A 26,610-nucleotide genomic window follows, 5' to 3' on the forward strand; every position below is an offset into this window, starting at 1 on the left:
TGTAAAAGGTGCACAGCACTCCTTCATAAGTGTACATAACAGCTCAATTATTAAATAACTTTGACTGATTGTTGCTTTCAGTAGCCAATCATAAAGCAATGAGATGATAAAATGAACCAATCAGAGGTCAAGGTGGCCTAAACCAGTCAGGTCCATTTTTTTTTTCCGCTAAGGTGTTTCAAACCGCATCAAACACTAAACTACATTTTATGAATAGATAATACACAGGCCTACACACAAAACATTTGCTAAGAGATTGAATTCTGTTTTGCTTTGTTTGAATACAGATCAAATGAAACCTGTCGAATCAAACATTTCTGGACTTAAAATAATATTTTTGATAAAATAAGAGAATACAATGTTACCATGGCGAGCTGGCACTGAACCTAGAATTTGACCAAAAGCTTAAAAAGATGGCCATAACAGGTACACAGTATATCCATACAGGTTTTTTTTTATGAAGTATTAAGGCTATTAGCTAGTATGACAATAAAATAGAATTATCATTTCAATAAAAAGAAAAACAAAGCCATGCAGTTCAACCCATCTGGTAGCAAAATACTGTATGAAGAAAAACCGACACACCGTGAGCGCTGCTGTTGCAGGAAAAAAATCACATCACTGCAGTTAAGATGTTTTCTTTTACGCAAGTGAATTGGAAAGTTACATGGTAGTTTTTCTTGTGTATTCCGTGACCCTTGGGCCTTTGAAACCTCTTGAAAACAAACTGTATAATTTCAAAAACACATGGACACCAATGGGAAAACTGCATTCTATTTTTCATCCCTGAACCACTTCATCCTGTACAGTAGATACATGATTTTTGCTCAACAACAGCGATAAACTGGTGTGACCTACAAACAAAACACAGACCAACTAACAGGTCCAGATCTATATAGACTGATTGAAAATGCCGTGACACAGTCAGGCATTTTCTGACACCACAGTGATATCCTTCTTGTCCTTTTGACAGTGAACCTTCTGTCTCTGAATGTAAACACCATCTCCACTGTATGTAAAAAAAGATAAATGGCTTCCACCATTTACTGCCTGTTGCAAAACAAGAGAACTGAGTCTCAGAGTTGTGCTCAAAATAGAAAGGCATGCTAAGGAAAACCCTGAAGAAAGGAATTATTTCCATTGGGGAAAAAAAGTTTACAATTTGCATTGAAATCACGCATAAAACAAGGTATTTTATCCCCTAATGTATCATTAACTAAGATGATAACAGAGAGAAATATGTTTGATTTAATAAAAATATACCGTATCACCATGCCTACATCAGGAGTTGTAGTAAAAATGTGCTCTTTCTATTTTATCAGAGGTACATTCTATTTCATACTCAATTATAAATGATAAGGTTACCATTCTCGAGGCTGATCATAGATCCGAAACCAAATAAATTCATAACATTGCGATTAAGTGGTATAAAAATGCTATCCTTTTTCTTAGTGCAAATTTCTGAGTTGGAGAAAAATCGAGCAGCAAATAATGATCAGAAACCGCTTAAAAAGCCAGTAACATCAAACTCTACAGGCACTGGATTCTTCATAAAGAATTCAATCACAAAAAAAAAAAAAAAAAGAAAAAGTCGGGAAGACAGCTACTTCACTTTAGTGGTTCTGAGGTGTCGACCGCGGCGTCGAAATACGTCATTTGAAAACATTATCAGCCTCCATCATAACTTCATCATCACTGACATCATTTCAAAAACTGAGTGTTATGGTAAAATGACTGGTAACGGAAGAAACTGGCAAAATGAGCAAAAGAAAACTCAGCACAACAGGAGAACTTGGCCCCAGTGTGAACTCCGGAGGTGTCCCTCTGTCGGAGCTGCAGACTGGGGTGCGAACGCTGTAGTCCAGACACAGAGAACAAACCCCCCGACATCCTCTGATCGCTGCCAGAGGGGGCGGGGCAAGGCAGCACGGGCTCAGTCTTTAGTCTCTTCTTAAGTGTATGTGTGTCGGAGTGTTATGTGTCTTCCTCACCACGAGTGCGTAGCGTAACACTCAAGTGTATGTGGTGGTGTGTTTGTGTGTGTGTATGTGTGTGCAGGTTTCTCCTAGAAACCTGTGGAGTGGACGCTGGGGATCGGGTAGAACTTGGAGATGCGGCTCTGGGTGGAGGGGTTAAGGCACTCCGACTCTCCGCTCATCTTAAAGAACACCTCCTGCTCCTGTAACTTCCTGGCAAACTCTTCCTCCAGAGCCTGGAAAACACAACATCCAACATCTATGCTTTAAATGCTCATTTACTTAATGCTTCTCATGCCTTCATTAGTTGATGCGCCCCCTTTACACGGACACCTTGCAGTGCCCAGATACAGTCAAACACTTAAGCCTCTACAGCTAGACCCTGCCCACACACTGGCCTTGGATCAAATCCCCCAGTGCTTTCTCTCTCAAACTAAGTGAAGAAATAACATTAGTTTCCATATACAAATTGAAACAGAATTTTTCTTTCCCTCCTCATCCTTTGATCTTGTCAGTAAACACCTTGTATCTTGCTGGTCACACTTTCTCGACCATTTCTGGCAAGAATTAATTTAGTTTATTAAATTTATTTATATGAAAAGCCATTTTCCAGGTTATTTTTTTTCTTTTTTCAGTTACAGATAGTATGATGTACAATAGCTGATTATCTATGAATATATAGCATATTGCAGACACCTACATCGTGATACCATCGTTATTGTGGGTAAAATGTTGTCATAGTATCGTATCGCCATTCATCCAGTTATTCCTTCTCCTAATCTTGGGTGCCCACATATAAGATTTTATACATTTATGCTCAATCTAAACACATTCCAGTCATCAAAAATGCCTATCAATGGCAGACCTTGGAAGAATACTTGCTACCCAGGTAGAAACTAATGGGGATTCAAATTTACAAATACAAAAAAAAGTGTATCTCTCAAAACATTGTGTTATTATAGCAGTAAAAATTTTAGTGGGTGTTTTATACATTGGTGTCAGAATTGCTGACACTAGTGAAGTAATTATTAAAGCCAAGAATGCCCCCAAGGGTATTATGACTCTTCAATAATAATACCAATGCACAGTGTCTGGAAGCCAATTCAGTTTTTCCACATAACACAGCTACATGTACTGTATGGAAGAATTAATTTAGTTTATTAAATGTATTTATATGAAAAGCCATTTTCCAGGTTATTTTTTTCTTTTTTCAGTTACAGATAGTACAGATAGTATGATGTACGATAGCTGATTATCTATAAATATATAGCATATCGCAGACACTGCCTGATACACTACTGCATCAGCCAGACTGAAACTACATTTGTTACAGATGGAGAGACACTTGAATAGTGGAATGAGTCATGATGTAGGTTTGGTAGGAGCACATGACAGGTGAATGTGATCACCGAGGTGTTATGTGTACCTTCTTCCTGGGTCGTAACTTCTCCCTCCACTCCTTCAGCTCCACGCTGTGCTCCTCGTCCAGCTCCTTCAGCTTCTGGGTCTCGTGTTCGATCAGCAGGTGGCACTTCTCATTCTGAAAGACACAGGAGGAGGTGTTGTCACTGAAGGAGTTATAACTGCATCTGGTGTGTGTGTGTGTGTGTGTGTGTGTGTGTGTGTGTGTACAATGTCTACAATGGCTGCTAAATGAAAAGAAAAATACTCAAGAGCTACTTTACCAAATAATCCATATGCATGTCATTTTTTATAGAAACATGTCAGTTTCTATAAAGTTTGCAGAATACAGACACAGAGACATTGTTTTGCTTTGATTTGATTGAAGATGCAACACTGAAAAATGGAATGGAACTGGAATCACAAAAAATGATGTTTGGGTGCATTTACATATGCCTGTGTTTTTACAGGTTTACAGTGATGGTGTTCCATCTTGTTATTCACACATACCTGATCGTTTCCTTATAATAAGTCGCCAGCTCATGTGGTGAAAACAAAACTTTTTCTATCCTATGCTGGTCTTGAATCCTGTTAAACCTTTAGGCCACATTTACTTCAGTTTGACACTCATGTGAGTTAATTAAGGACTCATACAAAGTATTTATTAAGTCTGTACCTGCAACTGCTGCAGCTCCCTGATGTTGGTGTCACACTGCAGTTGCAGGTCTCTCATCTGGTTCTCATGTTTCTGGTGCTGGTGGAGCCTCTCATTCTTCTGCCTCTTCTCCTCCTGAGCTGCAAACTGAAAAAACAAAACAAAACAAAACACAAAGAGGCAGGTTATCTCAGGTTATTATCATGTCAGGGTATCAGCGCTGTCCATTCAACTAACTCGGGTCAAATGAAAAATGATTTGTTACTCATTTACCCTATTGCATTGTAAGTCATGCTGAAGAGCGGTTATCATATGACTGCAAGATACAGCTTCTCCCTCACCTGTTTGACCTTCTCCCTCTCCTGCTCAGGCGTGATGGCGGCTCCGGTGATGCGAAGGCTCTTCTTGAACATGGCCATGCGGGTCTTGGCCTCGCTGCGCTGTATCTTTGGCAGCCTGGCTCTCTCCTGCGTCTGCTTGTTCTTCATCTCCTCGATCAGACGCTGGTTGTAGCGCTGCATCTGCTCCATCTCCTGCTCAGGACAGATGCATGAGGAGAATCCACAGTCAGTTTTCGGTATTTTTTTTTTTTTTTAATTCTTACACTAGCTTATTTCAGAAACATAAGAAACATACAGGTACACTGACAGTGGCTTCAATGGACAAGCTCAGATTGTGATGCTTTGGACAAGTGCGGGGTTGTATATATTACCTAAAAGTGATATGAGTTCACATGGTGGCAAATTGTCCCATTTCTTTCGTGTAATTACAATTATTTGTGACAGTACTATCAGGTTGTTTCATCTTGGTGCAAGATTAGTGTGCAGTAGTTTTCTGCAGAGGCTACCTGCTGGATCTACTTTCCAATTCATGACAGGAACAGGAAACAGGAAAATGACAAGAAAAGAGACGTTTAATTTCCTTAAAAAATGGGTACTGGGACATCTTTTTTATTGGCATAATATAATACACCATTACATGGAGTCATAATGCCAGGTAACTACACAACCCAACACTCTACCGAAGCTTACTTTTGCTTAAAGGCAGAGGAGAGACCATCACTTTATCTGCCCGAACTGTACCTGCCAGTCAGAGGAACTTTTAATCTATTGTTCCCCTCACTGACTGATCAATATGAAGTGATCCTTCCAGGGAAAGTTGCCCATCTAGAGTCTGTACCTTCTCGTGTCTCTTCAGCAGCTGATGTCTTTGCATGAAGTACTGGTCCTTGAGCTGCTGTTTGAACAACTGGTGCTTCTCCTGCAGATGGCGCTCTTCTAGCTCCCACATGGCTGCCTCCCTTGCTGCATGCAGGCAAACAAGCAAACAAAAGACAAAGCTTAATCATTGCACAAAAGTGCCATTCATAGGCTTATTAGAGGGAGATATGTCTTAAAAATACCCTTCATTTGAAGGCACTCCTGCTTTATTTGGTCGTATGTAGTGGAAACAGGAGAGATGAGATAGAAGAGGATGGTACATCAACAGTCATGGGTTGACCTCAGACACAAGGTTACACATTAAAATACTAGAGTAAATTAACACTTTCTTGACTGAGGAGGAGGTTTGAGCGTTTCAGCTTTGAACTCTAATAATTTCCATTACTGGTAAAAGCACTTAATGAGATTCTCAAGCACACTTATACCTTCCCGTGACTTGGTTCAGGGGGCATTTCTAAGAAGTCTTGTTTGTGCAACTCCTGGCATATTAAGCATGGGATAATGTCCCAGGCAATGCTAGCTGGCTGCGGCTCACTGGAGTCGATTTGGTTGGGGCCACGATAAGCATTAGCAGGAATTAGACTATAGTCTGAGGCCCAGCCTGCCTTCGCAAGGAGCTTGTTTACTGCTGACCTGCGTCGCTATAGATGTGATGTTTATGTTCTGGAATGTGTTGAACAGGTCACAAGGCGATTGGCCAGATGGAAGCCTTTGCTCCCGGTCTTGGGGTAAATACTATAGTTACTAGTGTTTATTTAATACCAAGTGTTTGCATTAACCTGCTCGGAGTACAAGATAGACCAAAGACAACGTGAAAGTCATCTTAGTATAATCTCTGTAATTGAGATTTCACTAGACATTACTGAAATTATTGTGATGCAGTAAAACCCTGCCATTTGAGTCACATCTGTGTGCTAAAAAGAAGTCAAACACAATCTCAAGAGCTGTGTAGCTGCTAGCATTTCCCCCATCATGAATTTATCTGATTTCCTTTTTTGACATTGTCTATCCCAGTGACAGATGGCAGATTCAGGAAAGAGGTACACACTCAAACAGGGGAGCCACCAGGATGCCCACATATTCCATGTTTTTATGGCTTTTTGCAAAGTATGCTGTACACTCTGCCTTTATTTAAGTGCGATAGAGCCTTGTGGGCCTCATGGTGGTACAGTAAACAGAAAGGCCACCCTTCAACTAGAGGATCCGAGTTCAAGCCCCTGATGTTGCTGTTTAATTGTTTATGAGCGAGACTCTGATGTACTACCACTTCAAGGCACACTCCTCGGTGGCTGACCCTGTGCTTTGACTTCCCCGTTGAGGGGACAGGTGAAAAGAGTGTTTCCCTACAGCAATCAATAAAGTATCAAATCAATAAGCAGGGCCTGAGGTCATGAATGCGACAAGGGCAACTGGCAATAAAGTTCCAACAAGAAGCCAGATTAATTCAGCCTACTTGGCTCGCCTGACATGACAGTAAATTAAGCCCATTATTGGTGTTATTACCTCTGAGAAGCTGCTGCTTGTGGTTGAGGCAGTCTCTCTCGATGGTGGCCAGCTCATGTTTGTGTTGCTGGATGATTTTCTTCAGTGCACTGTCCAGATCCTGCTGCTGCTTCTGAAGAAACTCCTGCTCCTGGGGGAAGAACAGCGAGGTGATAATTAAGAGAAAGAAAAAAATATTTCTGTGTTCTGGGAGTTCTCTAAAACACAGAGTTGAAGAAATGAGCAAGAAGTTGGCTGACTGTGAGGGCTTCCATGTGATTTGCATGGATACCACAACAAGCAAAACTCCATTTGTAAATGAATCGGAGAAAAGCTCTGTCAGAGTATCACTTCACTTCTATCCCCCACAGTCCCGATCCATGTTAACCTTTTTTATTAAGGCACTGCAGCTATTTCTAGAATGGACAGACAGGAAGCATTGCCGCCAGCAACGGGTATCATCGTCAAGACAGCAAGTGAGACAGTCCCTCTGTGGCCATTTATGAATGTGTATGCTTACTAGCCTGCAGGCCTGCCAAATTTACCTCAGGCTAAGCATGGGCCTGAGCTGATGAACCAGACAGAATGACAATAAATTAATGTTACACCATCCTGTCAAGTCACATTAATCTAATCCAGCCTCCTTGCCTCACCTGCCACAGTAGAGCACATTTTATGCAGCAGTCATTATATCAGTCAAAAACAAAAAGGCTTTTCCCCAATACATTTGAGTCTAGAATAATCTTTGCATTGTGACAAATGGATCTTGCTGACAGCACCAAATCCTTTATGAACTGACTTGCAGATTATATATTTAGCACTTTTTTTTTTTTTTTTGAAAAGGAGAGCATTAGATTCTCAGAGCTAGCCACGCACTTATGCAACTTTTTCAGTTTAAGTACTCAACTACTTATCGTTATGAAGTACCTGACCAATTTGCAGTACTGTTCTGATCCCTTCATGAACAACATCTCTTAAGCTGAAACATACAGCATTCCACTTTTGTCCTGAAAATAGTTTTAGCATTCATCTTGGTGTGAAAAAAAAGACAGAAAATCAGGTTGTTTTCATTTGTGGCAGTTTGACAGCAGTTTGATAGCAAACCTCAATTTCTGCTTAGATCCAGCCAACTGGCCCTCATTTGTGCAGATAAGCCTATGTATAGTCTCATGGGTAATGACGCATACAATAAGAGACAGAAGAAAGGCCAGGTTCCAAATATAAGGAGGAGTCAAAGCACACCGGGGTTTCACTTACATCCTGTATGGGGGCGTTGCAGAGGGCGCAGGAGGACAACTGAAAGGACTGAATCATAACGTGGGCCACACCCTGTGGATCACAGCACATTACCTTCCTACCTTCCTGCACGCCTGATGAACAGTGTAACCTATACATGCACATTCAGTGATGGGCACTGCAAACTCATGGAGGAGGAGGAGAACAGCAGCAATAAATGACAGCAGTTTTCAGGTTTGGAAAGGGGAAATATAAAATTTTGGAGTAAAATTGTAGGGTGAAAGTAAAAGAGGTTACTGTTAAAGGGATAGTTCATCCGTTCCCCCCTTGCTGTTATGTAGGACAGCATATGTAGGACACTGGTAGTGCTGCTTAAGAATGTTAGCTGGGGGGGAAGTCCACTTCAATGGCAGGAGGCTAACAGTTAGCATTTGGGGCATCCAGCCAGTATCCAGCACTCAGTAACAATGAGAGCAAGATAGCACTGTCCTACAGAACAGCTACAGGAGAAGTGAATCAAATTTTCAAAAATGAACTAACCATCCCTTTAAGCTGCACACTGTGATTAGGTTGTAAACAAGAATCAATCACTCAAAACATTTTAGTGGCTAAACTGATGCACAACAAAACAACAAAAGTGAAAAACAAACCAAAAAAAGAAACTTTGAGTTTTCAGTCCAATCCACAACAGAGCAAAGAGAAACAGGCCCTGTTTCCACCTAGGATTAACATGGGTCCTTGGTGATCCAATCACATGTGGACAGCGCTAAGTACAGGTGTGAACAGCACCCGATGTGTCCTCAGTAGGTCTGGACATCCGAAAGGTCAGGCCACATTCTGAGGTGGCCTGGGACACTTCTGTCTTTGACGTGTAAATAGACATGTGTCCCAGGACAGATGGAAGGATCGCCTAGTCCACCTGACTGTCATAAGCTCTCCCTGACATCGGCCAGATAGTCACTTATAGAAAAAATCTTCTACCTGATTCTGCCCAGCGCAGCTCAACTGTCAGCTGATCGGCCAAATACAAACTTAAGTGCAGGTTGGCTATAAAACAGCTGTTTAAAGATTAAAAACACTGTCTACCTGACGCTTGTTCCACCATCCTCCAAATTAAGTTTTTTTTATTTAACCTTGTCTGTAATTTCTGACACATATCAGAGTGCATTCAAACATTCAAGATCAACATCAGGTTCAGGTTGATTTATCCACCACAGTCGAGAGCCCAACCTTCTCAAACCCCCTGGAATAATTAAATAATCTGAGCCTGAAATGCCTTTAATAACTTACAGATATGAAATACATCATAAATAATTGACAGCGCATTTAAATAAGGCTGGAGTGAACAAGGATGACTCATTTTGTTAACTGCCTGCTGCTTGTTAAATGTCATTTTGTTTTGACTTGTATTTATTTTTTAATTTTTGCATGAAAAGAGGACCAGCAAAGTAAGAATTTCATAGTATGGTGTAGCCGTCTGTTTTACTACGCATATGAGACATAAAGCTCTCTCTCTCACACTCTCTCCACTCAAAAAAACAAACAAAAACAAAAACATATGTTTATCTGCATATTGAGCAGTCAAGTGCAAACTGATCTGATCAAAAGTGTGCAGCCGAGACACACGTGGAGATGCATTCAAACGCCAGGTGTAAATGGACGGATTTAGCGCTGTCTGCTTGTGATTGGATCACCACAGATGCGTTTTAATGCCAGATGGAAACAGAGCCACAGACAACCTGTGCCAACGTCAATAATCCACTGCAAACTAAGCCGAATCACCCTAATTACCTCGTCCGGCGGAGCTTGGTTAAAATCTTCCTTAATATGTTTCATGATAGCATTTGTCACATGCTTAGGAGACAGTCCCGAATCCTGTTTGCCCTTTTCCGTGGTAGCCGTAAGCAATACGTTGAAAAAAGTGGATATATCTGTTATTACATTAGTGCTACATGAGTACATAAATAAGTGTCGCGAAGCCTCATTTAGCTGTTGCACAGTTACAAGGTGCTTATGTAATCACCTATAAGACAGATCTGGGCAGAGAAGGATGTGTTTGTGTGTGTCTGTGTGTGTCTGTGTGTGCATATCTAAGTTTCAAAACCCCTGCTATAAATAGGAAGCTTGCATGACTATTTGCTATTCCGTCCTCTTAAGGGGCTAAGGACCTGAAAAGGAATTAAAGGTGGCACAATGACCTGGTGGCTAAAACGCAAATGCCTACCTCCTTCTTGCGGTTCTTGAGCATGTTCTGGTACTTGGACAGCTCCTTGTCCTGCTCGGCTTTGATGCGCTTGGCCTCGTCCCTGAGTCGATTGGTGTGCTCCTGCTCCAGCCTCTCGATGGTCTGCTTCTGCTGACGCTCCAGATTCTCCACCTCCTGGTCGTACTGACGCTTCTTACTCTGATGGATAGAGAGGATGCTTTGAGTCGCATTGCAGGTGGAATAACATCTTTGTAATGCATTGGTGTGAAAGAGTGTGCGATTTTGATTTGCTTACACTGGTGTTGTGAACTCAAATATGACAGAGCAGCAGCTTAAAAAGGTCATAAAATCTTAAATCAACTTAAATCAACCAGTGAAGATATACCAAAATTAGACTGATATGAGTTAGAATCCTTTAAAAAAATAGTAAGTTAAAGGACGGATAATTTTCTCCAGATTACTAAATTGTAAAACAAACTTCAGATTGGAAATTGTTCCCTGCTGACGGAGGTAAGACTGCATTACTTTCTTTTCCTGGAGATAGTGTTCCAGCAGGAATACAGCATTACAACCATCATACTACGACTACAAAGCAGCATAACTTTATTCTATTGTGGTTCCTTTTGGCTGGCAGACAGACAAGCTCATGAATACACTCAGCGACACATAAAGAGTATCCACAAAAGTGAAATAAACATATTATTCTTGACTGTATGTACACAGGGAGCCAAACAGTAAAAAAGACCACTTGACTTTCAGTTGGAAATAATTCAATCACAATTACAAAGGAAGCTACACCAGTCACATCAAACTGAATAGCTATTAGCAGTATGTGGCACCTTGAAAGAGGCTTGACAATCATGACCTTTATATGCGTTTTCAAAGAAACGTGAGGGAGGTAAAAGAGTTCCAAAGACGACGATTAGCAAGTCCTTGAACTACAGATGCACTGGTAGCAAAATGGTGACATTATTCAATATACTCCGAGGAAAACACTCAATTATATGCCAAACATGGACAAGCAGCATCAACAAAGAGGAACAGAGTTTGTAAGATGACAAGGATAGACCGAAAATTAACAGCCTAGTTTCTAGTCACCATAAAAATATATACTCAATAACAATCACAGGGCTGAATCAACACCTCTCTGACACCATCTCAATAAAAACTACGCACGCTGAGCTCCACAAATCTGGTTGTTATGACAGAGCTGTCATTCAGAAACCGCTTGTATCCATGGCCAGCCCACGAAGATGTACGTAATGAGCACAAAATCTGGATCCCAAAGCAATGGAAGAAATTAATACAGCCTGATGAGTCATCTTTCACCCTTCTTTCTACATCTGGACAAGGTTACCAAGGTTTTAAGAAAGCAAAAACATGCCTTTATGTAACTAGCAAAGAATGATGGCTTTTTGCAGGACCAGGTGCCCCTCTATGGCACAGAGCTGCTCCCTCATGGTGTCCCCATATTCCAAGATGATAGCTGCCCCATACACACTGCTAAACAGACTCGAGTGTGACTTCCCTGAATGGCAGAATGAAGTAAAAAAACAAACAAACAAAAAAACAAAAAACAAAAGAGCCTTCAATGACCTCTCAAGTCACAAGCCCTAAACATTTTAGAGTATTTAGGGGAAGTTCTTGAGTATAAATCTCTAAGTAGACTGCCATCTTTTTTTATCCTACTGAAGTACTGAAGACTTGCTGTCCTGAGAAATGATCCAATATCCCACTGTAAACCAGTGAAGACCTATATGATAGCAATTCAGACGACTGAAGCTATCCTGAAGGCAAAGGATGTCTACATTTTATTAGGTGCTTGACATTCATTATTAATTCATATCCACACCATTATATTTTGTCTTCCCCTGTTTACTACTATCCACTGTCTGGTCCAACAGCTACCACATTCTTGCTGTTTTTTGTTCAAGAGACATTTTTTTCTCTGACTGTACTCACAGCCCTTCAGATTGTAAGTAATAAAAGAAATAGCACATGGACACATTTTGTGTTTTTGCAGTCTTCAGTTGAGGTCACTGGCCTATCCTGGAAGTTTCATTTGGATCTACGTGCATCAGTTGTAAAGTACGGTGACCTGAGAGTTGCATTGGTTTATGATGGCCAGAAATAAGCCATGAATACATGGCAATGTAAGAACAGCTGGGCTAGAGCTTATGAAAGCCGAAAGGTTAATGGCATGGATGATATGACATGCCAGCACTTCAGCTTGTATCAATTAGGGGAAATTGAGGGAAACTGGGCACAAACTGGGAATGATTGCACTGTGCTCATTCACAATTACAGAAATGTCACAGGGTGGGTCAAACTTAAGCAATGATACAATTTTGTCTGTTGCACTTAGACCCGAAAAAAAAAAATTCAGATCTAAAAGCAAGATTGCTGTCCGAGTGACTTTTGAGTTGCGTGACTCACCGTGGTTTCCTGTTCAAAGCGCCGGTAGATCTGTTCTTTTTGCTGCTGCAGCTTGTTACTGAGCTGCTGCTGGGCCCTCTGCTCCTCCTTCTGCAGGAGACGCAGCTCCCTAAGCTCCTGGCGCCTGGGGAGAAACACAATTTGAATGAGGTTTGGAGGGGTTGGGGAAAAAATAACAGGATAAATATGGACAAAGAGGAAGACGGCAATGAGATATTTAAAAAATGAATAATATGTTAATTATGTGTCTATTTTAGCAGCAAGCAGCTCACAGCAGGGAACAGGCATGATCTCTAATGGGGGTCTGATTTTGAAATGGTAATTTAAACCACCGAGCAAATTAAGTATATCATCATTAATTAACAGATTCAGCGTTGACAGTGCTTAATCCAACACAGTCAGGTCCTAAACATAGCTTGCAGGGGAACTCATTTTCTTGCATAATATTTGCATAAAACTGGCAATCAAGGTGCAAATAAATGAAGGCAAGTAAAACACCTCAAGAATCTCATCTCCTCGTTCTTTGTGTCATTGTCTGTGATGATCTTTGATGTAGTGACGCTGACTTCCACTCCGTCCACGATGAATTTACGGGTCTTTTTCAACGTCTTCTTCTGACGCTTGGTGTCCTGGTGAAGAAGAACAGAGGACTTCCATTTTTATCTATGGCTTTGCAAGCCTGTCATGGTGCCACAAAGTTAATTAAAGCATTTTACAAACTGAAATGTGACTTTTGTGAATATTTTTCATGATAACGAGTGCCTGTTACCTGTATGGAAACAGATCCTGGCTCTTTTGTTTTGGTCAAGAAGCTTGAGATAGAGAGGTTCAGGTCTATGCTGCTGTTATCTGCGGCAGAGCCACTTCCTGAGTCTGAATCTCTCTCTTTATCGTCCTTAGCCTTATCTGGAATAGTTTTTTCATCTTCAGAGGCAGTTTTATCCTTTTCTCTCTGCTCTTCTCTGTCCTCCTCTTTTTCTTTTGGGATAGGTTTGTCTTCCCCTGGTAGCGTCAAAGTCACCTTTAGATGTTTGTAAGGGTCCTCTTGTTCTCTCTCCTCGGCCACTTCGTTGGATTCTTCTGTGACATCCATCTTTTCTTCCTGAGGAGCTTCAGTGACCTCTGAACTCTGACTGGTGGCCTCTGGATTGGCTGGGACTTCAGCTGTGTCCACCTCCTTCTCGTCCTCAACGCCTATCTCCAACTGTTCCATTTCCTTGACAGGTGTTTCTGATTCAGTCTCTGGTTCTGGCGAGACAACATCTACTTCTGCTTCTGCTTCTGGAGGCACCTCTTCCTCCGATTTCTTTTCTATTTCTGAATCCTCAGCTGGAGTGCTTGGGGTCTCTTCTGTCTGCTCCACATTTGCAGGAGCAGCTGGCTCCTCTACAAAGCCAATGTCCACAACGTGGTTGGCCACAGGGAATTCAGCGGGTGTGGGTGTAGGCAGTACTGGCTCAGCCTTCTCAGGCACTGCCTCCAAGACGGAGGGAGACAGGGGGACCTTCTCATCATCAGAGCTGGCCACGCTGACATCAGATGGGGCACGTTTGTGGCCCTGGAGGAGAGAAATTGAAGACAGTTGGACAAAGTTAGGAATGTTGATTTGTCCCATGGCCGGAAACCGGCGGGGTACACTGATTGTTATCAGCCCAACAGGGTTCACAGCCTGATCGAAAAACAATCAGATTTCAATTGCTGGGCCAGGACTGCAGCCAAATGAATGTTGCAAATTGTAAGAACCATGGGCCAATTTGTGTCAGCAGAAATTTAGTAGTGGAACAATCTGTTAAGGACAACAACAGTGGGTGCATGTTTTAGCTCATTTACTATGATTTACATACCCTATATACTAAGCACTTGACACACCCTGTACTTTAAAACAGTAAAAGAAGAAAAGAATACCATGTTTTTTAGAATGCCTGACAGGTAGGAGGTAAGAAATCTCAGCCTCATATCATAAATAAATAAATAAAAATCTAATTAAAAATGCATGTCTTAAATACAAACAAGCAATAACAAATCTGCAAACAAAGGCAGTAACTGTGCTTTATAAGAGCTCGATCACTAACATTCTTGCTGTGGAAATCCCCTTGACAGACAAACAGACTGTGGTAGATCTGTGCTCACCAGCTGTGCCTCTGTCTCATCCTCCTCCTCTTCCTCCTTGTGCTCTTCAATCTCCTCGGTGACCTCAGCCTTCGCCTCAGCTATCAGCTCCCTCAGTGGCTTGTTGTCTTCCACACTGGCCACAAATGAATGCTGTGCACAAAGCCAATTCAGAAAATATACAACATAATTAGAAATCAGGATTTGATGGTACTCAGCACTAGGGCTGAAGTGATCTCTTGAAGAACTTGAATAATTTAATTACTAAAAATCCTCGATTCAAATTCTCTGCCTCGAAGCTTCATTTCATCTATAGAAAACTGTATAGTGGGCTGTGGAGTGTGCAGACGATTGTTACTGTGACACAAACGTGATTTATTTTGCATTGGGGGGGATGCAACTGAGCATCTCTTCTCTTGCTGTAGCTGTACTGTAATGACTGCCAGTCCCCTTCTTGACTGAGGTGTGAGGCCCATGAAAAATATCTTTCTGAAATATTCCCCCAATACTAACCATTTCTCCAGTGAAGTGAGACAAACATGTTGGACATGTTAAACTCTTGTTTAATAAGAGTAAATGGAGGCATTGTCACAGATGACACTCAAACCAACCAATGCAAGAGAACTGCATCTTACCCTCGTCAGCCAAGTCAGGACAGAAGAGCGATGACAATCATAACTGAGTCCGAGTCGGACCAGGGTAACAATTTCGAGACACCCAGGTCTAACTAAGATACTGTTGACTCTCCATTGTCATTCATTGTCATTAGAGGTTGCATCGAGTTACATTGTGACGTGTTCAAGCTCTATTCAGTAAAAATGAGTATTGGGCAAAGGTAAATTATATCACCACAAAGTGTTCAAATGTAATCTTGTAAAATTACATTTTTGGTGAGACACTTGAATAAATAAAGTTGTCTGAAGGAGAAATGTATTTAAATAGAAGTTACAGAGGGAGATATGACCTGTTTAACATCCTAACGCAAATTCTCATCAATAGCTTACAATACATGAATGTCATGTACTGCACGCATTTAACAGGTTTTGTTTGGACAGATAATGTTTTTGTATCATTCAAATATGTAACAAAAATGTTGATATGTCTAAAAGGAAAGTAATTATTCATTTTAAGAAACCACGGCCACCTATTTTTTTTCTTTTGCATATTTACTATCGCTCTTTAGTAAAACGCAAACGTATGTCTAACCCTAACAAAGTACATTCAGTAAACCTATGTTAACATGTTCAACACAAAAAACAAAAATAAAACAAAAAATAAACAACAGAGAGAGAGACAAAAGCTACATTTTACAAATAAGTTTTTGTCTATTAGAAAAAAATCCACTGTCCCCTCCCTGGACAACCTTACCTTCTTCTGCTTAGAAAGTTGCTGCACATATTCTATGGCTGGCCTGAGAATATGCAGCTTCTTCGATATTAAAACCTTCATTGGTGGTAGACCGCTGTTCTCTATTTTCAAGCCCATTGAATCTCTCTCTCAGTGGTACAATCCTTTTGCTGCAGCCTTGTGCAGTCAATACGTGTTAGCGCAAATACGTCCTCGCTTGCTTCCTGTCTGTCTCTAAGTAAGTGGCTCTGACTCGGCCTGCTCTGCTTACGTCGGCTAAAGTGCGAGGGGATGAGGTCAAGCTTGGCGGCACACACAGTACTGTACCTGACAGATGCGCCTGGCAGGTGAACAGATGTCAGCTTGAACTGAAAGGTAACGTGGCCACCTATGCTTAGAATAACAGGTGGTGCATGGGTGTGGGCTGGGCTGAGCTGGTCGCACTGTGGGTGGTGTTTCAGGAGAGGGCCAAGGCGTATCACTTGATGTAAGTGGCCATGTATGCAGCTAGGAGCACTGCCAGTGGGTGAGTGAGATAGGTGTGGTGGACATGAGGGAAAATGTTGTGTGAATGGTAAAGGTGGAGAGTGTGAACTACCTGTAGAAGCTGAGCCGTGCTCCATCTGTTGTCCACATTTTTATCCAGACACCTCCTGAGAAAATCGCTGAATTCTGGGGACCTGAAAGTCATAAGTGGAAATAGGCACATGCACATAAAGTAATTTATCTTCATGCCGTTTTGAAAACAAATGAAATGACAGTGGTTTTTAGTGTAGAAAACGTTTTGGTTCAAAGGGTAGAGTGTCATTACGCTAACACCCACATGATCGCAATGTGGCCCTGGTGTCATATGAACTGGCTGACGCAGTGCCAAAGTTCTTTGACACATAAGTACACAGCACTAAGGCATGGCAGCTCAAAACACTGCGATCCAACAGCACCAACTTCAAGGGCACAGATTAAGCAAGTTCTTTTCAGGCAAAGCAAACAACAGATGGGATTTTATGAATGCCCATCCTGCCACACATTCACTCCATCCTGACAGGACAATGGAGCTCCATGCCATTGACAGTAAAACTCACCAGCGCGATGGCTGCATAAGGGTGGGAGGGTCCGACTTGGCTATTTTCAGCAGGACTCTCATAGGGTTCATCTCATGATTGGGTGGTTCTATCTGCGCCAGCTCAATCAAGGTCACCCCAAGGGACCAGATATCGGCCTTGTAGTCGTATGGACGGTCTTTGGATGTCTCACACATCACCACTTCTGGAGCCATCCTGGAAAAGAAAGACATACCAATAAGAAAAAAAGGAAGGGATTGAAAGGGGATCCGAGGGCTATATTTCCCTTTGGGACTATAAAGTTTAAACTGACCTGAACTACTGAGGTCTTATTGTGCGAAAAGTGTATAAAGGCCTAACTGACGGCAATTAAGAGCTCTCTTTCTTGCACTTTTTTCATGATCGTACACCTTGGGTCTTTTAACAATTACTGTAACATTTCTTGTTTTATATTCCACTCACCAGTAAGGCGTTCCAATGAAAGAATCTCTTCTCTGTAGCGTTTTGGTGTTTTTGGCAGACACACCGAAGTCAGCTGAGAGACATGTGATACAAGGCAGACCAGAAATTATCAAGAGGAACAGCAATGTCATCTTTTTTCCACCAGCAGCCCCACAAACCAAACAGCCCCACAAAATCCAAAACTAAAAACCCTAACCTTAAGCATGAGAAATGCCAATGTCAGTGCTTGAAATGAACATTACCTTACATAACCCGACAAACCGTATGCCCTGATAACACCCCGTCTTGGATTCAGAGGGTGACATCACACTTTGGGTTTGTCATGTGTGACTAATCTCTCATGAGCATCCTGGCAGCCACTTCCACAGACACCTCTGTGTGTTATGTCACTGGACAAAATGCCTGTTGTGTATTATCACACTGAGCCTGTTCCATCCACCGGCAGTGACTCATCCCTCTCTAACTAGGCAACATCACTGCATCTGCTGCAGCTACATGTGTTGTTGTACATGCTGTGTGCCAGCAGGACCAAACAAGTGCTGCTGCTGTGCATGCGGTTAGCAGGTCTACTGAGGCCAGGCTGAAACATGGAGGCCGACAGCATGTGCTGTATAAAACACAGTGCATGTCTTCTGACATTGTTTCGCCAATCCATCTTTCTTGTGTATTTTCTCCTAAGGGTTAAGTATTAGAGGTCAAACAAAAATGGATGGCATCATAATATATTCTTGTTCCATGTTAAGGCATAAAATCACAAACCACATGTGGAAACTATGGAGACTATGGCCAGTGGGGCATGGTCCCATGCGGGACCATAAAGTCATTTATGATTTTTCCCCTCACATTTTTTTTCACCTTTCACAAAAAACACTCCACTGCTGTTGTGTTACCTTTTGTTTCATATTCTGCTGTTTGATGATTTAAGCAAAGGGCTATGAAATTGTGAACAATCTTTGCGAGAAAGAAGCTTTTGCATTTGCAGACTTCTTGGAAGTGTGTATCAGGGTTGAACGGTATGGTACAAAAAAATCATTTTGCAGTTAATTTTACAGATATTGCAATTGAGATATGATTCATAATTTTGAATGTATGGAGTTGTGTGTGCAGCAGGAAACAATGATTTATTAACTTAACTGTCTATTTTCTGAATGCCAAATGCCACAAGTCTAATTTAATATGTGATTGTTAATGTGTGTCTTGTAAACCTGTGTGGATGGGCCATGGACCTCATGCCAAAACCGAAACCAAAAAAAATCATTTGAATATTCACTGCATAGAGCTGGGTGATATGGACAAATAAATTTCCTGATATCTTTGACCAAGTACCTCAATACTGCCACTGTGAAAATACTGTAGGGATGACAACTCGTGCTTTCATAAGATGTTTGCACATAGGTATTTTTTGATAAACAGTCATTAGTAATGTGGATATGATGACCAAGCTACCTGCTTCACATAATAGAACAGCTACAACACTCTAATAAGTTTGGAAAATTACATTTGGGTAACTGTACTTCAGTCTTTAAAACCAGCAAAGGATTATGCTATATCACAATATTACAATGTCTATAGTCTTAGACAATATCTAGTCTTATATCAAGATATTGATATAATATTGATATATCGCCTACTATAGCAAGTTGTAACACCCTTGGTGTCAACTTGACCCTAGCCTCTCTGTCTGACTGTACTTCAGACTTTCTCTAACTAACATAAAGCAATCCCGTTTCTTCCGCCAATTTTCAGGACCAAACTATTTGAAAATATGCCTTTTAAAATTCTGCCTTTCCGTTTCTGGAATTTGAGACAATCAGCACCCGCATGCGATAAGGAATTTGTTTCTCCACTTATCTGTCAGTGGTATCTCTTGAGTATGACTGCATCTTCATGTGGGGCAGTCTCTCTAGCCACACTTTCCTAATAAAGATAAATTGTAGTCTAAACAAATGGCTCCAACTTGGCCTCGCTGGTCCTTACCCAGCTTGACATCACCATCCAGGGTGAGGAGGATGTTGCCGGCTTTCAAGTCTCTGTGAATGATCTTGTTGTCGTGGAGGTAGAGGAGGGCCTGCAGAGTCTGCCGACACACCACCCTGATCTGGGGCTCCGTGAGGGGTCTCTCCAGCTCTGTAGAAGGTGGGACGGGGGGCAGGAGTTGCAAAAACACATGCTTAGAATTATGATATAGTCTAATGCAACCTATTCATAGATGGTAATAAGGGCTGTGTGTGAGATCTGGTCTTACACATGAAAAATGCGATGTGTGGTTGGCCTTACAATGTTGGTCTTTGGTTCAGTATGTTGGCTGTTTTAGTGCTGCTTTCTGCAGTTTCCTCTTTCACTTTGTAAATTGTATGCAAAGTCGAAATGCTGACTCACCTAGCATGACAGCATCCACGGCCCCTCCTGCACAGAACTCAATGAGGATCTGCCAATGTGGGGAAAAAAGCAACTATCAACATTCACAGTTTAGCTCAGCTCAGAACACAGGTATTCAGTGAAGTAGGAAAAAAATCATCTAATGCATCTAATAAAAGAACATTGTTCAAGTGTTTTCTCAGTATTTTGAGATTATCAGTTAGGGCTGGGCAATATATTGGCATTACACTGATACTTTGTTATAAGACTAGATTCTGTGTGGGATTTTGGATATTGTAATATTGTACAGCATTAGTGTTGCCTTTTCCTGGCTTTAAAGGCCCCATTGAAGTAAAGGGATGCAATTTTCTGAACTTCTTAAAGTGACCTTGGTGTTCTGTTATTTTGTCTCAAGCTGCTTGGCCATCAAATCCACATAATTTCTGTTTATCAAAACATTGTTGTTTCATTGTTTATATGTTTTGCGAAAGCACCAGTAGTCATCTCTAGAATATCATCACAAAATTGATATTGTGGTATTTGGTCAAAATTATTATGATATTTGATTTTGCCCATATTGCCCTGTCCCACTAACAATGACCACTGCAACAAAATACCCAGTAAACACAGGTAACTGCAGTGTCTGTTCATTCATGCATTAATACTACTCTGGCTGAACCCACTGCCCTCTCAGTTTCATTGTGAAGGCTGTGCAATCCAATTCACTGTAACATGTGCTGTACACATGCAACACTTAAAGGGCTTCAGCATCACACACTCAACCCATCGTTTAGATGTCTCAGGCAATTTGAGAATGAACCTCCACCCAGGCTGAGTGAGTGAAGCCTACTGAGCCCTTAAAGGCATTTAGGAGTGTTCAATATGGCTGCTGACGTAAGAGGATTGGCCCAGTTGGGGCCAGGTTGTGGAAAGGGTTTCACACTACCGCTAGCTAGCTATATTGCCAGACCTTAGCCCTCATTCTCTAAATAGGATTAGAGTTTCTATGGACACAGCACCTTAGGCAGGGGTGAGGATGGTTACAGGAGTGGCTAAGATAAAGCATCTGGAGCACTGCGTCTGTGTTAAACTTAGCCTTGTAGCATGATGCTAGCTCATTTTGTCACAACTGAGGTTTCAGGAAGAGGCTAATACTAAACATGTGGCCATTCAACACGCCTCAAGGAGAGGAAGCGGAGCATAATGTCTGCAATATTGTCACCACTGAGAAATTACTGGTGGCTGAAATGCTGGTCAAATTTAAGGCGGTGCTTCAGTGATAGGAGCTGCCTGCATTTCAGATGACAGCTGACACAATCTTTTCATAAGTAAAAAGAGAAAGACTCATACTTCTGGCCAAGGTCCAAACACCATTTCACTATTCAATGGAGCTTTTCAAGATTGTTCCACTTACAACAACAAAGTCCTTCCAAGACGTACAATGCCTCAAGTCTCGGGACAGTCTCGCCTATTCAACACACAGACCTTTCTAGTTGTTGTTGTTTCTCTGTAGGCGTGCTGTTGTTTTAGTGCCTATGCTGTGGTACAATGGCCACCACAGTAGTGTTTAATACTGGCAGTGGGGAGAGAGGAACCACGGGGCAGGGCTGTGGCTTCCTCTCCCACTCGTTTATGCGACACACACAAATTCAGAGGCACACACACACACAAACGCATAAATACATTTGTGTAATGCGGAGAGGAAGGATGTGAGGTCGCATACGTCACTCACAAGTTCAAGGCCTGAATGGACTAAAATGTCAGCAATATTGTAACTGAAGAAATATGCAAACGGGACCCAAGAACTGCTTTTGTGGAAGTGAAACTCAGTTGTGGCGTAACACAGAAAAAGGGAAACAAAGTTCACCAGTGCAAGACAGAATTATTGCAGTCATATTCAGAAGAGGGCTAGCACATGCACACAATCCGGTCTGCTGTAATAATGTGAGAGAAAGTCTTTCATCTCCAGGAAGAGAAATACTGGATTCTATCTCTCCCATTTGCACACATAGGTGCCGTATAGGCCAAGATAAAAATCAGCAGACAGCCTTCATTGGGCTGTGGCCATTGTTCAGCGGACAATGGGGAGGAAAAGAGCCATGCATTCCTTGCACTGTGCGGGTAATTAAATACTCAGGTAATCATGTCAGTTTATAATGGCCTGACCTGTGCTATGCCTTTGTAGATGCTTGTGTATTGAATCACAGAAGTCAAAGTATTATAAATCTCATCGTGTTCCCTATCCTGGGTCAAAAGCCTCATCTCTTCTATGTTCTCCTTTGAAGTTTGTTTAGTTCTTAGGAACGAGGGTTGAGCATGTATGACAAAAGACTAGGGCGGCACAATTATCACCAAAAATCACCACAACTATTATTGCCAAATTGAATACCTTGATAGCATAAATGTGAATATAATTGTGATTGATGGAATTGCAATTAAATACCTAATTTGTGTTGGCAATCGCTGATACTGTATTACTTAAGAGTAAAGTGTGTGCTAGGCTAAAGCGCCCTCTTTAGTATCAGGTTAATTTGGTTCAACGTCCCTTTCAGAGTGCATACAGAGCGGTGCGGATGCTAACCACCGCAGTGTGTAATCTTGATTAAGATATGGTTGAAAAGTGCAGCCCTGCCGATGACCAACACAAAAACTATCAAACTTAACCTATACACATTTCTTTGATTTTTCAAAAAGAAAATCCAGTCTTTGATCATAGGTAGAAAGATGATATGTGCCACACTGAATGCTAATTTCATCACTCGGCATGTTTCGATATCCTACGCTATACCTCATAGGAGAGAGGAAACCCCGAATTACCAGTTAGACCAAGCTGTAGTTCAATCTAACTCAGCCACTGTGTGCTCCCCATGCACATTATTGGTTTATTCATGAAGCCTTTCTCTATGCAGTGGCGGTTTATGGGCCTGGGGTATAATCCTTATCTACTGGCACAGGTTTGCCCCTGAGCCAGGAACAGGAACTCTATCTCCAAAACTAATCAATGTCACAGGAGCGCAAGCACATCACCAATGCTGCACAGATGTGACTTGGCACCAACTGAGAGTGTGCATTACATGGATGCATACTATTTTTCAAAGATTAAACATTACTATACAAACATATTTTTGTTCTGAAATGAGTGCAGGCTACATAAGGCATTTGGTGCCGGGCTCATACCATAAAGTGGATGGATTATGAACTGGTATGATGATTAACAACTCTAAAAGCTGCTTGTTTCCGCTATTCATGTGAACTTTGGCCTGAAAATTTGATAAGAAAACTACCACAGGCCAGGAACTCGCATAATACTGTTGAAGCCTCCCAATTATAGTAAAATGATGCAGTTTGGATAGAAAGGCCTAGAGGAAACTACAAAGAAACCTAGAGGAAGCTACAAAGAGCCTGTGCTGCCCATTCATGTAACAACTGTAATGACAAAGCTACAGTGGAAAGCTATTTTCAAAAGAAGGCTATGTTAAATAGTGAAACACAAATTCAGTTGGGGTACTAATTTTACTTTTGGTACCACATTTCCTCCAGTTTTTTGTCCAAGCTACAGTTCCAGTATGGGACGCAATATGAAAAACATTGGATACTCGAGGATACTCTATACTTAAGACATAGGAAGACTAGTGCACTTTGTGTTTCAGATGGAAGCTCTGCCAAATTATACTGTGATTTGAATTTTACATTTTCTCTTGCTAGGGCAGTAATTTTTTTGTGGCGGTATCACAGGGCTGCTGAATGAATACAAATCAAACAGTGATGACATCCACACTCGTGACAGTTCCTGCCTCTACTTACCCAGAGTTTGCTCTCATAGTAAAAAGCATCAAGCAATTTCACAATGTTCTGGTGGTCGCAGGAGGCCAGGATGTCAATCTCCACCATGTAGTCCTCCAGCTCCTCCTCATTCTTTGTGTCAATGACTTTGGCCGCAGCAAGGACTCCTGTCTGTTTGTTCTGTGCCTGTAGGGTAGCACACATGCACACAAGGAAAGAGATGTGATCTTTAGCTATAGGGGTTGTCCAGTTGTTCAATTCACATGCTAAGTCTGTATTAAAGTCTGCATTCACAAACTGAATTTCTGGTACGGTTTATTAACGCATAGCCTTAGGCCTTAGCCTTGAGCATTCATCTGGGTCTTGTACCAATTCACATTCTGACAGTTAAAAAATGTCAAATTCTCATATCCATTAGTGGTCTCAGAGCAGCATTTTGAACGTCTCGGTCTTGTCTTGCATTCTGACCTAGTTTATCTTGGATAATTTGCTGTTTGGTCTCACGTTACTGCTCAAGACGAACACACATAATCTCAAAGACCAGAGTAAGACCAGTCTTGGTTTGTCTTGGAATTGAGGTTGTCTTGACTACAGACTTGCAACAAACACCTCGTGCAACTATCAAGATCTAAAACCAACAAATAAACACTCTTTGGTTTACTGGAGGTCTGGGAAAACCAGCAGAAAATGAGACATGTCTCATTAAAGTGGAAATTTCTCCTGTTTGTTTTGGCTGCTCTCAGGGCAGGATGTGCTCAATGAACTTGCCACTGCGATATAGGATGCAGCCACTTCCTTGTGACCTGGGTGTGTTCTGGGGTCAGCTGTGTCTGCCATTTAACAAAATAATAATATACCCCCATCATGTAATCCCCACTACTAATGCAGACAGCTTCTATTTCACTATGAATCAATGGGGAGAGTGTGGAGACTATCCAGGAGTGACTCATCAGCACAGTGGTGCATTACAATTGGTACGGTGGTGAATGGCCCAAAGCCCAGACGTATAAACATAACACTGCAATATACTATTCATAGATGTTCAGCAATTTGCCTCTGAAGAGCCTTTGCCAGGAGGGCAAACATTAACTCCTTCCAGGGAATAATGACAGTACACCAACTTGACTCTTTGTTGAACAATTGGTTTAGTTCAAGTGCGAGCCCTGCTAGCTGGTACGCTGGAGTGCAGGGAGAAAGGCAAGTTGTGACTAAATCACTGGGCATAAAAATAAGTCTTAAAATAAGACAAAATACCACTGGACTGAGTGCAACTAGAGCTCTCATAAGCGATAAAATTTACTGTCACTCATGCAAACGAAACTTGTGGCTCTGACTAAGCATTAGGGTCAACCAAAACAATGACACCATTAAAATAATTAAGAGGATTCCTCTGACCCTGGGTCAGCTTGCTGCAAGCAGTAATTAGAAGAGTGTGAAGGAAAAATGGCTTGGTTAGCCAAAGCTGTGTTTTGGGTTGCATGGAGGAGGTTCTGAAAAACAAGTGAGTGTCTGATAGGCCACCGGCACAATATAGACACATTTATGAGTGTATCTGTTAGATTTAACACATTTGCAGTTGAAGTCATCATTTTGGATTGATCTGTTTATTTCGCTGAGGAATTATTCACATTGAAGTGGTAGTGGAAATAAGTTTGCAGCCTAGGGGTGAAGACAGATGATATTCTGTTAGTGTGCATGGTGGGAGGTGAGGGGCTATTTGTCATCTTAGCAGTCTACCACATGCAGATAAAACTCAAAGAGACAGGCTGGCTGGTCTACCAAGCCCACATGTTGGGTTGCTGGTAACTGTGCAGTGGGACCTCAAAAGTCCATTCTGACACCTCTGTCACGGGGGTTGGGTGTTGTGGGTGGGTCAAAGCAGTGCCAGTGTGACACAGCTGTTGTAACAGGCTGCAAAAAACAAGTATTCCTGGGAACTGGCATGTTACAAAAGACTTTGCAGAGACAACACACAGCAACGTAGCGAGGCCAAGAGATGAGATTCTTTGTTGACAAAGGAAATTACTACAAAGAGCAGCTCTGAGGGGAGACACAACCTACCTTGTACACTTTTCCAAAGGCTCCATCTCCCAGTTCACCTATGATGTCCCATATTTCCTCAGGATTTTCATCTCTGTGGACGTGTTCATACTGCTTCTTCTTCTTTTCAGCTCCCAATTTAAATATTTTACGGAAATTAAAAAATGACATGCTGAGTACCGGGTCAGTCAATTGTTAAGTTCAAGGTGGAATTAATGTCTGAAAAGCCAAAAAAACAGTACTACTGAATTATAATGCATGAATTACTTTGAGTCCGTTGAGTAACACATGTCCCGTGGCATAGTTATAAATAATGTATCCGTTTGAACAAGAATGTAGCTTTCATAATAGTTAGGATCAAAGCTTAGCCTAGCTTATGACAATGAACTGGCCAGTTCAAAGAACACTCATTTCCCAAATCATGAGTCATTATTAATCCTTGGTTCGAGCATTTAGGCTAAAGATTTGACTCGTCCTGACATCTAAAATCCACCCAAACAAGTTTCTTTTAATGCAAACTACTAAAGGGAAGACCGTCGTTGTTCCAACTCTTAGCGACCCACTGGCCCGACAACCCTGTGGGGCTCTTCTCTCAACCACAAAAAAGATGAAAAAGATCAATAAGGGATTCTTCCAAAGAGTTGTATTCCACCGGATAAAGCATTGGACCCCTCGAGGCTAAATACGGGCATAGTTGGTCCGTAAAACAACAGTCCTTAAAAACGGTAAAAACAGTTCCCTTTCCTTTTGCTGAGGGACGGCTCAGTAATCTAGCGGATTTGGTGTCGACGCGCGTCCACGACAAGTGCGCGCAACTGCCTTTCTGTACTGTTCACGT

At 41.7% G+C, this 26,610-nt stretch overlaps 1 protein-coding gene across 1 annotated transcript; it reads right to left on the reverse strand.

Annotated features, from left to right (window-relative positions):
• Positions 1 to 133: 133 nt before the first annotated feature.
• On the reverse strand, positions 134 to 26,569 carry LOC115357121 (serine/threonine-protein kinase 10-like). The gene is made up of 18 exons (XM_030048504.1): positions 25,794 to 26,569; positions 23,754 to 23,918; positions 19,971 to 20,019; positions 19,569 to 19,718; positions 17,592 to 17,664; positions 17,151 to 17,345; positions 16,667 to 16,748; positions 14,743 to 14,874; positions 13,382 to 14,170; positions 13,111 to 13,241; positions 12,613 to 12,736; positions 10,195 to 10,374; positions 6,756 to 6,885; positions 5,212 to 5,336; positions 4,374 to 4,565; positions 4,054 to 4,179; positions 3,403 to 3,516; positions 134 to 2,212 (listed from the first exon to the last, which is right to left on the reverse strand). The coding sequence occupies exons 1-18, from the start codon at positions 25,941 to 25,943 to the stop codon at positions 2,066 to 2,068; spliced, it is 3,054 nt and encodes a 1,017-aa protein (XP_029904364.1). The 5' UTR covers positions 25,944 to 26,569; the 3' UTR covers positions 134 to 2,065.
• Positions 26,570 to 26,610: the final 41 nt, after the last annotated feature.

The sequence above is a fragment of the Myripristis murdjan genome, chromosome 1 (genome assembly GCF_902150065.1).
Source record: "Myripristis murdjan chromosome 1, fMyrMur1.1, whole genome shotgun sequence".
NCBI classification, from domain to species: Eukaryota; Metazoa; Chordata; class Actinopteri; order Holocentriformes; family Holocentridae; genus Myripristis; species Myripristis murdjan.